The sequence below is a fragment of the Biomphalaria glabrata genome, chromosome 7 (genome assembly GCF_947242115.1).
Source record: "Biomphalaria glabrata chromosome 7, xgBioGlab47.1, whole genome shotgun sequence".
In the NCBI taxonomy this organism is placed as follows: Eukaryota; Metazoa; Mollusca; class Gastropoda; family Planorbidae; genus Biomphalaria; species Biomphalaria glabrata.
In genome coordinates, this window is record NC_074717.1 from 46,878,948 (window position 1) to 46,895,148 (window position 16,201).

The following is a 16,201-nucleotide window of genomic DNA, read 5'->3' on the forward strand; positions in this document are numbered from 1 at the left end:
CATAAGAGCACTTTAAAATATCGAAAACAAACTGTGTCGAATGTAGTAATTCAAATCTATTAAATTGATATATATTTTTCTTACCATTCATAATCATAATGTTGTTATACTATAGGCCTAATCTCTAACAAAAAAAATAAAAATAGAACAGAAATACAAAATAACAAATCGATGTAAATCCCATTAGTAAGATGCAAACAAGCTTTCATTTTTCGGTGTTCGCAAAAATTATCATGTCGATAGCACGAGTCACTGTGGCTTAGAACGCAGGAAAACGTTTAGCGTGGGGCACTCGGTCCTGGATCCAGCGTGGAGGCGTCCTCCCAGACCCCTTCTGTTTTTATCATAATCTTAATCATAATATCATATTCTTGAACCCGGGCCCACGATCACCTTGCTACGCCACTGCTCCACACATGCTCTGTCGAGAAACTTTCTACATTCCTCTCTGTCTTTCGCTTTGACTAGAAACTATTTCAATGATATGAGACGAATGAATGGCGAATTCAATAATGGTAGCGGTTATGAATGAACAGCAGATCATGGCGATTAAAATCTACCGTTCATTCGTTGATTTTGTCTTCCCATCGCTTTCTCTATCCTTTTCTTCTCTTCCCTGATACTGTCCCCTGCCAGACCCCTGATAAGGTCATCTTATCTTATCTTATATAATACAGACGTTACTTCAAAAAAGAAGAGGATTACGTCGTACGCGTCATGCATTTAGTCATGCATGTTAACCAATGACTTAAATTCTGCCAAGTCACTGGTTTTCCTGGCTAGCTCAGGCAACCCATTCCATGCTCTAATAGCACTAGGGAAGAAGGAGTATTTGTACACATTTGTCCTAGGTCATACAGTTAGCGTATCTTATATAATACAGACGTTACTTCAAAAAAAGATGATTACGTCCTACGCGTTTTCCTAGGTGAATCAAGTCATGCATGTCAACCAATAACTTAACTTCTACCAATTTATTGTTTTTCTGGCTGATTCAGGCAACCTATTCCATGCTCTAATAGCACTAGGGAAGAAGGAGTATTTGTACACATTTGTCCTAGCATATGGAACGAGAAATGCGCCTTTATCTTTGTGTCTTTCTGAGTATTTTAGTAGATCGTGTATTTCTATTTGAAGTTTTACTGAAACATATAGATCTAGTCGTAACTAAATATTTCTTACCAGGATTCCATTACAGTTTGAGTCTCTTTCAGCATCACCATCGACAGGTCTAAAGAGAAGCGATACAACAATTATTAAATATTAGACCCTAGTTGAAATCTAAGTTTGGTTAATAAGTAGGCATATACTAATTATAGTCTAGAGATTCGAAATTAGCATAGTAGTGTGGTATGTGTTTCTTGTAAAAAAAAATGTTTGTCAAATGTTTTACATGTTTCGGATGTTCCTTCAGAGTTGAAGATAGTTTACTTCCTAGTCCAAACCTCCCGCAGGACACCGTTACAGCTGTCGCTCGCAACAATGACCAAGTAAATTATACTAAACCTATAAAACACTAGGCGCGTGGGGTTCGAATCTCGGTGAAAGCTGGAATTTTGAATCTCGAGATTTTTAGTACGCCCCTGAGTTGAACTCAACTCTGATGAATACCTAACATTAGTTGGGGAAAGTAAGGGCTGTTGATCGTTGTGCTGGCTATATGACAACCTCGTTAACTGTCGGACATAGAGACAGATGATCTTTACATCATTTCCCTTGTAGATTGCATAGTCTGGACGTCGTACTTGAGTTTTTACATGCAATACTGAGAAGAGGGAGGCGCGGTGGCTGAGTGGTAAAGCGCTTGGCTACCAAACCTGGTTCGAATCCTGGTGAAGACTGAAATATTTACGTTTTGGATCTTTAGGGCGCCTCTGAGTCCACCCAGCTCTAATGGGTGTTATGGGATATGTGTGTGGTGACGGTGAGAAGAGGTTAGCTATTGGTTGTGAATGATGCAACATAGGTGGCATTGTCGTCACTTGGTCTTAATTAGGACAGACGACTCTAGAACTTAAGACTGAAAGGTTGTGTTATTGTAGTGAGTTAGATTTTGTTAAAGAATATTATTAATTAGGTCTAATACAGTTATTTTTATCTTATTTTAGCTTGATTTTGTTTATATTATAAATAAAGTTCTATTTAGTTTTATTCACAAAAGGAAGTTATTCAAATTATCGGAAGTTTTATTAGTTACAATATAGGCCCTATTATGCCTACAACGGTTTAGTTGTCTACCGGTTTTTATACGACAGAGGTCAAAGACCGGTAACTACAATGGGTAACTGACATAGTTGGGTAAAAGTAAAGGTGGCATGTCTACTCTTTCTTTCTCTCTAAAGGCGGTATGTTTACTCTTTCTTTCTCTCTAAAGGCGGTATGTCTACTCTTTCTTTCTCTCTAAAGGCGGTATGTCTACTCTTTCTTTCTCTCTAAAGGCGGTATGTCTACTCTTTCTTTCTCTCTAAAGGCGGTATGTCTACTCTTTCTTTCTCTCTAAAGGCGGTATGTCTACTCTTTCTTTCTCTCTAATGACGGTATGTCTACTCTTTCTTTCTCTCTAAAGACGGTATGTCTTCTCTTTCTTTCTCTCTAATGACGGTATGTCTTCTCTTTCTTTCTCTCTAAGGGCGGTATGTCTACTCTTTCTTTCTCTCTAAGGGCGGTATGTCTACTCTTTCTTTCTCTCTAAGGGCGGTATGTCTACTCTTTCTTTCTCTCTAAGGGCGGTATGTCTACTCTTTCTTTCTCTCTAAGGGCGGTATGTCTACTCTTTCTTTCTCTCTAAGGGCGGTATGTCTACTCTTTCTTTCTCTCTAAAGACGGTATGTCTACTCTTTCTTTCTCTCTAAAGACGGTATGTCTACTCTTTCTTTCTCTCTAAAGGCGGCATGTCTACTCTTTCTTTCTCTCTAAGGGTGGTATGTCTACTCTTTCTTTCTCTCTAAGGGTGGTATGTCTACTCTTTCTTTCTCTCTTTTTTCTTGTTTTATTGTGGGCCCACACAAACAGATGACATTTTCATCATCTGCCCTATAGATCACAAGGTCTGAAAGGGGGGAACTTTTTGACTAAGAAAAGATGATAGATGGGTCTTACATTGCTCCTGGGTGAACATACAGGTCAGTGTCGTTACAGTCTTTGCCTCTCCAAGCGGATCCTCGTAGACTCTGCAGTGACACAGGTTACATAATACAAAGTTAGCATTACTACAAATACTATAACACAAAAGTTCTTTTTTCAGCAATACCACTATTGGAGATTAATTCAAAGTGATGACGTAGCTATTGAAAACATTAAAATAAAGACACAAAATAGCGTCTATTTTTTTTACATTGAATTATTTTAATGTCAATGGACCTCATTCACCAATCGTAAACAAACAACATTTAGCCACGTGATAATATTGATAAAACATTCAAAAATTACGTATCACGTGACAGCCTTTATGGATTGCGTAGTTTGTATAGAATATATAGAGAACCACGTGGCAAAGTGTTGCTTGTTTACGATTGGTGAATGAGGTCCATTGATCTTGAATTAAAAAAAAGAATTTCACTGTGCAGACCCTGAAAAACACATGGGTAATGCATTATCTGCAGAATTAAAATGACCAAGGTGGCAACTGACTATGAACAGTATGAATGATTGGGTGAATTTTAGCCAATGGACGTTTGGTTATTTCTTGGAATCTTTTTTGTCTCCTTTCTCTTCCCTGCTTTGGAGCTATCAGTTTTCTTGTCATCCTTCTGAGTTTGCCCACCTTTTTTATTACCGTCTTTTTCTTTTGAAATGTGGTTTAGTCAGGTTAAACCATAGCACCGCCATAACGAAAGCCAGACAGGTTAGCGCATCTACGTCCAGACCATATAATACTGTTGAGGTTATTGAGAAGTTGTATAGACCTATAGGTCAAGATCAAGTACACTGTTCGTTTAGTATACCCGCTGGAGTTCATCAATTATAGAGACATAGTCCCAGATGCCGTCCTTTCCTTTTTTAAAATCAGTATTGAAGAGATTACATTACATAAGACACTAACGTTAGTTCACGGTTGACACAACAATTTACGTTAAATTTTTCATGAACTGTCCAGACATTTAATGAGATCTCCAAATTTATAACAAACTAAAGATTATGAAATATTACAGTCTATATGTGTTTGATAATGGAATTAAAATAGGTCAACAAGACGTTAAATAAAGTCATTGAAACAAGAAAACCAAAGCATTGGACTATGATTTTAAAAAATTAATACTGAAATAAGACATTGAATAAGGTTAGTGAATATTTGTTTGATATACACTTGTAAAGAAATAAACAAGCAGAATATTGCGAAAATAATATTTTTAAAAAGCTTACATATGGGGAAGCACCGTACAAACACTGACTTATATCACAATGCTGAAAGATTTATCTGCCCTTTTTCTACTTAAAACGAATGAATTAATTACTACAAATTGATTTAATAATTGGTTAATGTTTTTCTTGATTCGTGTATTGTCTTTGACAATGAATACCTGTGCAAAACGTGATCCGAGAACGGAAGTGGGAGAAAAAACTGGACAGACAGACAGACAGACAGAGTGAGTTAATATAAGCTTTGTAATTAAAATGAAATTTTAAATTTACTAAAAAGAAAAAACTTACAAATATAGAACTAAACCCATCTCTGTCTAAATCTACAGCTGGTGTTTCTAAGTTGTTTATCCTGTAACATTAGACACACATATTACATTACACTAATATTCAGCGTAAGATTGTTATAGCCTATTTGATGAAAGGCCAATGCTAGTTATTGTAAGGTCAAGGACAAAGAACTATCCTGCCATCTTGCAATTTATCGGTTTTTAGTCTATATCAGTGTTTCACAAACTTTTTCCTAAACGGAACACTTCGCACATTCTGAGTATTTAGCGTAACACTTTGCTTATTTTTTTTTAGAGAGATTAATTCAAGTGGTGGCCTACTGGTTGATTATTCCAGCAGTTCGCGGAACACCGTTTGTGATGATATCTGTCTTGTAGTTAGTGTTGCTTGTCTGACTTTGACAGAATTACACTGGAGACTTTGACAGAATTACACTGGAGACTTTGACAGAATTACACTGGAGACTGACAGAATTACACTGGAGACTGACAGAATTACACTTGAGACTTTAACAGAATTACACTGGAGACTGACAGAATTACACTGGAGACTGACAGAATTACACTGAGACTTTGACAGAATTACACTGGAGACTTTGACAGAATTACACTGGAGACTTTGACAGAATTACACTGGAGACTTTGACAGAATTACACTGGAGACTTTGACAGAATTACACTGGAGACTTTGACAGAATTACACTGGAGACTTTGACAGAATTACACTGGAGACTTTGACAGAATTACTCTGGAGACTTTGACAGAATTACTCTGGAGACTTTGACAGAATTACTCTGGAGACTTTGACAGAATTACACTGGAGACTTTGACAGAATTACACTGGAGACTTTGACAGAATTACACTGGAGACTTTGACAGAATTACACTGGATATGTCTGGGTTTCTTGTGCGGGTGTATTTCAATGTGACTAACCAACAGGACAGACGACACTCACGATTAACAAGTATAGAAACGAAGTCCAAGACCGTTGAACAATTCATGAAATAGATTTAATCAAGCAAAAGGGCCACAGTCGATGTCTCTGTCAATAAAATCCTATCACCAACTGATTTTCTGTCTCTAAGTAGCCTCTAACCCAACTAAGTCATAGCGTCACTAGTCGCGTTCAAAATCCGTCCATTATGGTGCGTCTGTACATAAACTAAAAATACTAACTAAGTGCCTAACACGTTTCAGACATGATGGAACACTATGGTTCCGTGGAGCACAGTTTGGGAAACACTGGCCTATATAATAGAATCTAGACCACTTACCTTTGTAGAAGCTCACATATTTCACGGATACCTGGAAGAGAGCAGATGTCGAAGCCCAGGCCAGGTCGCAACAAAGATTGCTGATCAAAAGTGAAAAAAGAAATGACGTAACATTGTTACACGGACGTTGTATGATAATTAAAGAAAGACAAGAAAATATAAGTATCGCTAATAATTGGTCATTACAAAGAGAGAGAGACAGGGTGAGTGTGTGTGTGTGTGTGAGAGAGAGAGAGAGAGAGAGAGAGAGAGAGAGATTGTAACTAACCTTTTGTAATAAATGTTTCACCAAGTGCCGAGCAGAAGAAACTCGAATAAGAAACTCTTCATCCTGAAATATTACAAGAGATTTGACAAGAGTCACTATTGAACAAAAATGGTCTATAAGAGAATAAACAAGTGTCAATATTGGACATAAATATTATATATCTTATCTTATATGATACAGACGTTACTTCAAAAAAAAGAAGATGATTACGTCCTACGCGTCATGCATTTAGTCATGCATATTAACCAATGACCTAAACTCCGCCAAGTCACTGGTTTTCCTGGCTGGTTCAGGCAACCCATTCCATGATCTAATAGCGCTAGGGAAGAAGGAGCTTTTGTATCTATCTATCTATCTATCTATCTATCTATCTATCTATCTATCTATCTCTCTCTCTATATATATATATATTGTTACGAATCTCCCTATCCGGCTCGCTGCAAATTGCACCAAACGACACCACCAACTTAAAGAACTTGACAACTCTGGGCTTGAAAATAACGTAAGAGTTTAATGTCAGTAAATAACAGCCAATATTGTACAATTGGCAGCAAGTAACACAAGACTGTACAAATATCTCTCCGCCGTATCAACTCTTGCACTGGTCTCTCTGTCTCGTCTCGGACTTGTACTGAGCCGTTGTAACGAACTGTAGATCGGGAAGTTGTGACTGACGGGTCTCTGATACCTTCGCTCTTTATATAGGGTCCCTGCTGGCCTTCTCGAACCGGACAGAACGCCGCTCGACGTTTCTAGGTGGTCAGATGACTACAACGCTCGTGACGCTCCTGAGCTCTGTTCACGTCGGCGATCCTTCCCGAACTGTCCTGTTGACACTCGACTCGGCTGACAGTCGTAACTCGTCACGGTTTACCGCTCGTCTAGCGCTGGCCTGGGGCAATTTGCGTCGGCTGACTACACACACACCACTACCCCTCTGTGCCACCACCAGGTTTATAACAATATATATATAGCCTATCAGAAAATCAACAAATGTCAATATTCAACATAAAATAGTTAGTAAGAGAATGCAGGGCTTTACAGTCAGATAAACGATAGCCGTTCCGCCACTGAAGTAGGCCACCTGCCTCTGTTATTAGAGGCTGAGAATATTTTTTTTTATAGTACCTGGGAACGGGGTAGAATGATGACGGGTCGATCATTTGTAACAAACTCTTTGGCAGATCATGATAAAGTTGTTTCTTTAATTACAACAAAACTGCATAAAAATACCTTTTAGGGTTATCTGAATATATTACGGTCAGTGATCTAATCTGAATATATCATGTTTAGTTACCAAGTTGTCTTGTCTTCTTCTTCAGGGATATGTCTAATTAGTTAATTATCTACATTTTGGGTTTTTATTTTCATTTAGAATTAAGTCGAATTCTTTAGCTGGCAAATAGAAGTTGCCAGTTAGGCTCAAGTCCTCAATGAGACTTTGGGATTTCTTCTTGGAATCATTGAATTGGGCTTGTAAACGTTTTGGCCACAAAGGCTGGCTTCAAAATGGAATGTCATAGCACAATTTCATACATTGGATATGTTAGGTAAATTCTTTACCGTCATTTCTGTAAATGTTGGCGGTGAAATCCCTCGGCAAGTGGGCTGACCAGGTTCTGTATAGCAGAAGTTAAGTGCATGACAGATGACATTCGGGTCTTGGTGAGAAGAAATTCTGTCAGACATTTGAGTGACAAATCGGTTATGATTTTAAAACAAAACAAACCAAATATAAAATACGAGCCGACCCGCGGCGTAGCATACGCCCCCCCCCTTTTTTTTTTTAGCCTCGCTCTCTGTCGCCACGAAAGTTGCGTGGGGTAATTCTAGTCCGACTTGTAGAAGTAAAAGAGTTATCTTTCGTGACTTTTTCATCGAGGGTTAGAGACTCGGCGTGCTTGCGTGGTGTCCCGCATGATTGGGCGACGAAGAGAATTATATATAGCCTATAGATAGATGCTTTTAAAAAAATCTTATCTAAGGGAAAGAACATCAAAATTATTGCAATTATAGTAATACTGGCAAAATTTATTTCCCTTTTTATATGCAAAACACAATCAATTAACTAATCGGTTATTTTTTTGATTGATTAGGGTTAATGTTGTCTTCGCCAGTGAATAATTGTGCAAAGTTTCAACTTGATCCGAGAATGGGAAGTGGGAGAAAGAACGTGTACAAGATTTGTACCAGACAGACGGACAAACAGACAGACAAAAGTCATCATTTATGGGCAATTTGGGACAGGCTGAAGAAAAACTGGTTGTCCCCACCTTCAATATGTAGATATAATCAAACGGAATCTTATAGTAGTGGACATTGGTGCTGACTACTAGGAAGACATAGCCTTAGACCGCACTATGTGCAGAGAGATGGAAAAAAAAAAGCTATGGACAGCAAAAAAAAAGCATTGACCTCAGCTCTGGAAGAAAAATGAAAAAATTCCTCTACCTCCAAAGCGAATGCCTTATTAAATGTGGGCGGGAACGTCTCTCGAGAATAGGGCGAGAATACAGTCCGATGAAAAAGTACTATACGAGATGAACCTTAGTCATTCTATGACTACATGAGACTAACAATTATTTTTTTATTTATCGATGGAACGACGATTATTATACCCCCCTCTAACTCCGCCTTCACTATACACTTCTTTACCCTTGAATTCTAGTTGCCACACATTATAACAGTTCTCACCCTAACACTGGCGTCTACTTACAGGCTGATCAACAAAGGTCCTAATATAGCCAAGGCTTTATGACAGAAGACACTCAACTCTTCAGGCAGGAAGTTACAAAACGTATCTAGAGTGTTGATCACTGAGATGTTGTTGAGTTCACTGTACTGTTGAACAATCGCTACAACTATATTGCAATCTGCATTAAACAAATTAGATCTAGTTTAATAAACATACTGTACTGTTCAACAATCGCTACAACTATATTGCAATCTGCATGAAACAAATTAGATCTAGTTTAATAAACATACTGTACTGTTCAACAATCGCTACAACTATATTGCAATCTGCTTCACTTAACCATGGCAGAGTACCAAAGGACTGGAAAGAAGCTAATGTCACCCCCCCCCCTATTTAAAAAAAGGAGAAAAATCTGACCCAGGAAACTACAGACCAGTATCACTTACCAGCATCACATGTAAAATCCTAGAACACATAATATGTAGCAATATCATAAACCACTTAGACAAACATAATGTCCTCACACCATACCAACATGGCTTTAGGAAATATAGATCATGTGAAACACAACTAATAGGACTAATTGATGATTTTTCAAAAGGTTTAGATAATAGTGAACAAATAGATGCTATCTTACTAGATTTTTCTAAGGCTTTTGACAAAGTTCACCACCATAGTTTGCTTAAAAAATTAAAATATTTCGGCATTAATGGTCCACTGCATCAGTGGATTAAAGATTTTCTGATAGGGAGAGAACAAACTGTAATAATAAATGGCTCTAAATCAACACCGATAACAGTAAACTCAGGTGTACCTCAAGGAACAGTCTTGGGTCCACTACTATTTTTAATTTACATAAATGATTTACCGAATTGCATTACTTCAGGAACAAAGGTCAGATTATTTGCAGACGATTGCATACTATATAGAACAATAAAAACAACACAAGACACAGATATTTTACAAAGAGAATTAGATGAATTACAGAAATGGGAATCAAATTGGAGCATGTCTTTCCACCCAGAAAAATGTCAGTTGTTAAGAGTAACAAAAAAACTAAAACAAATTAATTCCACTTATCTTATTCATGGCAAACCAGTAACACAGACTAAAAACGCAAAATACCTAGGTGTTATAATAAATGAAAAACTATCATGGAATCCACATATTGATGAAACTACAAAAAAAATCAAACAAAGCATTAGGATTTATTAGAAGAAATTTCTATAAATCAAATAAGAACATAAAACTAAAATGTTATTTAACCTTGGTTAGGCCAATAATAGAATATGCATCCTCCGTTTGGGACCCCTCAACTCAAGAAAACATTAAGAAACTGGAACAGACACAAAATAGAGCAGTGAGATTCATAACAAACGAATATTCACATTTGACTAGAGTAACACCTTTAGTAAAATCACTAAATTTAGAAAGCCTTCAGGACAGAAGGCTCAAAAGTAAAGTAGCAATCATACATAAAACACTGAACCATAATCTTCAAATACAAAAACAAAATTTAATAAAATACTCTGAAAGACACAAAGATAAAGGCACATTCCTCGTCCCATATGCTAGGACAAATTTGTACAAATACTCCTTCTTCCCTAGTGCTATTAGAGCATGGAATGGGTTGCCTGAGCTAGCCAGGAAAACCAGTGACTTGGCAGAATTTAAGTCATTGGTTAATATGCATGACTAAATGCATGACGCGTAGGACGTAATCATCTTCTTTTTTGAAGTAACGTCTGTATTATATAAGATAAGATAAGATAAGATAAACAAATTAGATCTAGTTTAATAAACATACTGTACTGTTCAACAATCGCTACAACTATATTGCAATCTGCATGAAACAAATTAGATCTAGTTTAATAAACATAGACTACGCCTACAAGTATCAAAAGTAATCATTAGGCCTACTAGATGTTTTTAGTCCTGGTCGTTTGTTATGCGCGCTGGACTGACATTTGGTGGTCTCGAGGGTCTCAGATTGAACCCTGCCCGCTGCCACCCCCTCCCCCCCCCCCTCCCGTTGTCCTAAAACTTTGTATATTTAAAGAAAGATGACCATATCTTAGATATATGAACATTACATTCCGACCTAGACATTGAAGTCGGTGTCAGCATGACGTAACCTCGCCACTAATTGTCATTAATGCCTGCTTATCTTAAAATCGTGATAGGCAAGCAGTAAAAAAAAAATTAATAATTTTCCATTTAGATCTTGCCATCTATGGGCATGTGTCCTGCGGTTATATGAGCAGGGTGTCATGTGGCCAGCACAACGACCAACCGCCTTTATTTTTCCTTAACTAAGGTCAGGTATCCATTTGTGTTGGGTGGACTCGGGGGATCTCTAAAAATCCAGAAATTCAAAATCCCAGTCTTCACCAAGATTCGATCTCAGGACCCCAGGTTTGGCAGCCAAGCGCCTAACCGCTCATCCACCATGCCCCCGTGTAAACCGTGGCGACACCTAAATAAAAAAAAAAAAAGATGCCGAAGCGGTGGTGACTACTGACCGCGCTGGCAACTTCGACGCGTAATCATAGCCTACCTATAGAGGCTTGCTACTAACAGAGGGCCATACTAACACATAATCATGATATTGTTATAAACCTGGTGATGGCATAGCTGGGGGTAGTGGTATGTGTGTAGTCAGCGGACACAAATCGCCCCAGGCCAGCGCTAGACGAGCGGTCAACCGTGACGAGTTACGACGGTCAGCCGAGACGGCTTCGGGAAGGATCGGCGTCGTGAACAGAGCTCAGGAGCGTCACGAGGGATGTAGTCATGGGACGAAACTAGAAACGTCGAGCGATGTTCTGTCCGGTTCTAGAAGGCCAGCAGGGACCCTATGTAAATGTGAGCAGGTCAGGCAGGCGCGAGCTGTGGTGGCCTATTCTCTTCTGCTGCTCAACATTAAATTCATTTGTAACAGTAGGCAGGTGGTAGCTCTACTGGGTGGGCCCAATCTGTGCACCTCGGTCTGCGACCAAGGGGCTAGAGTCGCCTAAGCAACCAGACAGCACAATTGAACTAAACTAAACTAATCTAGCTAACTAAAAGAAAGCAATAATGAAACTTTTACTTTAGGATAAATAAAACAAAAAGAAACTTTATTTATACACACAAATAAATCAATAATAAAATATAACATATACACTAACACTACAACTGAACTCAGCAACTAACTAAAACCCTCTAAATTAGTCTAAATCTACACCACTACAAACACTAACAAACTAACCAAACCAACAATCTAACTAGACCACTACAATTACTACCCTAGACCTAAGCTTAAAATTAATAAAATATAACAAAAAAAAGGTACAAGGAGGCGATGGCAGACAAATGGCAGACTAATGGCAGTCTAAAGGCAGGCAGTAGACTAACAACAGCCTACAGTAGACTAACAACAGCAGTACTGCAGTAGACTAACAACAGCCTACAGGCAGTAGACTAACAACAGCAGTACTGCAGTAAGGATAGCAGGCGGTCCCAGCTGAAATTACACTACACACAATTAACCCTACACCGGCACCACTGTCAGCACTGACCACTGGTCAAGACAAAAAAGGGCTCAACGTGGTTCCGGAGCTAGCTATAACTGGTCAGCGCGAACATATCGGAGAGCATGACGTCACGCTAATTACCTAAAACTAAACTGGACTACTGATCTCCCTAATTTGTACCTAGCCGTACGCTATAATAAAATCTAGAAAATTACTAAAGACACGGACTACACAACATTATATACCAAATTAAACAGCATAAAAAAGAGAACCTTAAAATTTACATCTTACAAAAATACAAAAAGGAAGAAGAAAGATATTTATGTTCTAAACTCGTACAGGGACCCTATACAGCTTCTAGACTAGCACTTAGACTGAAATCAGAAAATAACTACTAACCTAACCTAAGCGCTAAAGACAAAAATACGTAGAACTAATCAGGGACAAAGAAATGGAAACAGTGCCAACAACTCTAAAGCTAGTTAACTATTTTTAAAACTACTTTTCCTCTATGAGTAAAACACAAATAACAGAAAAAGACTAAAACTAGCAGAAGTTATAAATAGCGGAAACTACAAACACACAGCACTGACCTATGCAAGAAGAAAAGACACTAAATTAAATTATTCTAGCCTGGCCTATATAAAGTAAATAGGTCGAAATACAGATAAAAATAGATAACAAATAGACCTGGGGTCGCACGCTCACATAAAGAGCGGAGGTGTTGCAGTCAAGACGGTTCAGAGCCCGGTTCACTACAGTCCGGTCGACTACCACACAGTTCAGTGTGGTTCAGCGGTGTGGTTCTGTACGGAGCATTACGACGGTTCAGTGCGGAGTACTATCAAGTACAGTTGAGACGAACGGCGTCTTGATCTTGGTCTGCGATCGAGTCCGACACAGCGAGCCTAGTGTGTGAAGTTAGTCCTGAACTGTTGAACCCAGTGAAGCCCGGAACGAGACGGAGAGGCCAGTGCAAGAGTTGATACGTCGGTACGGTGTTATCGGAGAAATATTTGTACAGTGTACGTGTTGCCAATTGTTCAGTATTGGCTGTAATTTATTGGACATTAAACTGTTACGTTACTTTGGAGCCCTGAGTTGTCAAGTTCTTTAAGTTGGTGGTGTATGAAGCAGTTTTCGGAGAGCCTGGATAGTGAGATTCGTAACAATATAATTGCTATGCATTGTTTCCAATAAATACACTGTTATGGGGACCACAATTAATTTTTTTTTTATTTTATGAATCTTGATTCTGGCAGCATTAGAGAATGACTATAGTAGCTCATAATTTCAAAAATATTAATAATAATGATAATTAGTGGTAAGCGTGGTCGAGAGGCTAAGTGCGCTTGAACTTGGCTTGTCTTGGCTACCTAGAAGGGGGCTCGAGGTTCGACACCCGACTCGGGCAGAGTTGTGTTTACTGAGCGCCTAAAGGCAGCACGGAAAACAAACTCCTAGATAACCCCTCCCCCCCCCCCACTGGTCCACAAATGAGATTGGACCAAAGCGCTCTGAGCATGCTATAAGCATGAAAGTAGCGCTATATAAAAGCTATAATATATATAATTTATAGAAGAGCAATTAGGATCTTAGTATTACCTAAACAGTTCATGCCACCATTCGCTTTTTCTTCGCTTCTTCCAATGTTGAGGAACACAATAAATAATGAGTATAGGATTATTGCCCTTGACATTTTGCTGGGTTGATATCAAGTAAGACTTTTGCTGTGGATAAATTAAGAAGTTAAATAGAGCAAGCATAAAGATTTCAATGTCAGCTGATAACGTGTATCGATTTATCGATCCAATACCCTCTTCCTATAAGTGGTTAAGTGTTCTATCGATATCTTGTGCCATTCAAACTTGTGCGCCGCTTGGACAGTCTTATATCTGCACGCACAGTGCTACCATGTTTAAATATTTTCAACAAAGATGTCTTAGCAAAGTTGAAAATTCTTAGAAGACAACCAGCATCCGCTCCATTATAACTACGTCAGGTCGTCGCGAAGTGAGAGACTTCTGTCCATCAAATACCGAACTGTACAAAAGCTCGTTTGTTCTTTACTCTATATTACTGTATCAGCGCTACTAGAGCATGGGATTAGAGTTTTGTCTCTAGTTATATATATATATTTTTTTATTTTTTTTTGAGTAAAGAGATCGTGTAACGACAATTAAGTTTCAAGTCTAGTCTTAAATTCAAGTTTGAACACACCAGCACCTTAACTACTTCAACATTTTAACAAATAATGGTTTATATTTTATGAGTTTATATTAGCTTCTGCCGTAGGGGTCTCCGGATCGCACACGTGACTTCTTGGGGAATAGGCTCCCTGTCCCCATCGAGTGACCTTCACCTAACTAACAAACTTCTGCCTTGTCGGGAACGTTTAAGTCTAAAGAGGGGGGGGGGGGGGCAGTGTTGTAACCCTGCATTGCTCACCGCCATCCAAGTTAGTGCTGAAGTTCCGCTCTAGCTCGTGTGCTGACAGAGGCTAGAGCAGGGGTTCTCAACCTGTGGGTCGCGACCCATTTGGGGGGTCGATTGACCATTTGCCAGGGGTCGCCTAAGACCATCGAAAATATGGATTGTTATTGTCTACTCTTCTATTGCTGTATGTGTGTGTGGGGAGGGGAGGGGGGTCGCGGCAGAGTGGGGGATTGTAAAATGGGGTCACCGAGCTTAAAAGGTTGAGAACCGCTGGGCTAGAGGGAGAAAGGAGTTCAGCCCAAGTCTAAGGACTATGAAGAAGCTGGGATAAAGACAGGTCATGTTTGTATCTGTTTGTGATGTCCTGTAAATAAACACCTGACCTCGTTGAGTTGTCTCCATTGTGCTCTACAAGACCTATTACAGTAGGCTATGGTTTTAACATTGACCCCTTAGAAATATTATAGACCCAACTGTTTTTTCTTCCTCAGAATAAAAACATTATGAATCAAAGTAAAGAAAAAAAAAAGTTCCCCTTTTCAGACCATGCGGTCTATAGGGCAGATAATGTAAAGGTCATCTGTTACTGTGGCCTGTGGTTAACGATGTGTCATGTGGCCAGCACAACGACCAACCGCCTTTACTCTTCCCAACTAATGCCAGGTACCCATGTTAGGTACTCACAGGCTCACCAAAGATCCCGAAAATTCAAAATTCCAGACTTCATCAGGATTTGAACTTGGGATCCCCGGTTTGAAAGCCAAGCGCTTTACCACTCAGCCACCGCGCCTCTAACATTATGAATAGTGATATATATATCTATATTGATCGAGCATCAGTACATCAATGTAGAGGGAAATATACATGTCTGATTTTTATACATAACTGTCACGTTTTTTTCTAGGCCTGTTGCCATTATCTTATCTTATCTTATATAATACAGACGTTACTTCAAAAAAAGAAGATGATTAATTCCTATGCGTCATGAATTTAGTCATTCATGTTAACCAATGACCTAAACTCCGCCAAGTCACTGGTTTTCCTGGCTAGCTCAGGCAACCCATTCCATGCTCTAATAGCACTAGGGAAGAAGAGCATTTGTACACATTTATTCTAGCATATTGAATGAGGAATGTGCCTTTATCTTTGTGTCTTTCAGAGTATTTTATTACATTTTGTTTTTGTATTTGAAGATTATGGTTCAGTGTTGTATGTATAATTGCTACTTTACTTTTAAGTCTTCTCTCCTGAAGGCTTTCTAAATTTAGTGATTTTACTAAAGGTGTTACTCTAGTCAAATATAAATATTCGTTATTATATTAATATTACCGTATATATTATTAATTATATTATTATTTTTATT

General features: G+C 38.6%; 1 protein-coding gene across 4 annotated transcripts in view; it reads right to left on the minus strand.

Annotated features, from left to right (window-relative positions):
- LOC106061699 (acyloxyacyl hydrolase-like) overlaps positions 1–16,201 on the minus strand; it is a 41,832-nt gene that overhangs the window by 24,730 nt on the left and 901 nt on the right. For 3 of the 4 annotated variants that reach the window (XM_056036520.1, XM_056036518.1, XM_056036521.1), the window contains exons 2-9: positions 14,008–14,132; positions 8,909–9,065; positions 7,756–7,870; positions 6,193–6,255; positions 5,925–6,004; positions 4,651–4,711; positions 3,100–3,170; positions 1,186–1,231 (exon numbers count right to left, since the gene is read on the minus strand). In XM_056036520.1, the coding sequence (XP_055892495.1) occupies positions 1,186–1,231; positions 3,100–3,170; positions 4,651–4,711; positions 5,925–6,004; positions 6,193–6,255; positions 7,756–7,870; positions 8,909–9,065; positions 14,008–14,101 (687 nt within the window). In that variant the 5' untranslated portion in view covers positions 14,102–14,132. Of the gene's footprint in view, positions 1–1,182; positions 1,232–3,099; positions 3,171–4,650; positions 4,712–5,924; positions 6,005–6,192; positions 6,256–7,755; positions 7,871–8,908; positions 9,066–14,007; positions 14,133–16,201 lie in introns of all 4 variants that reach the window. The other variant, XM_056036519.1, reaches the window with a different exon arrangement.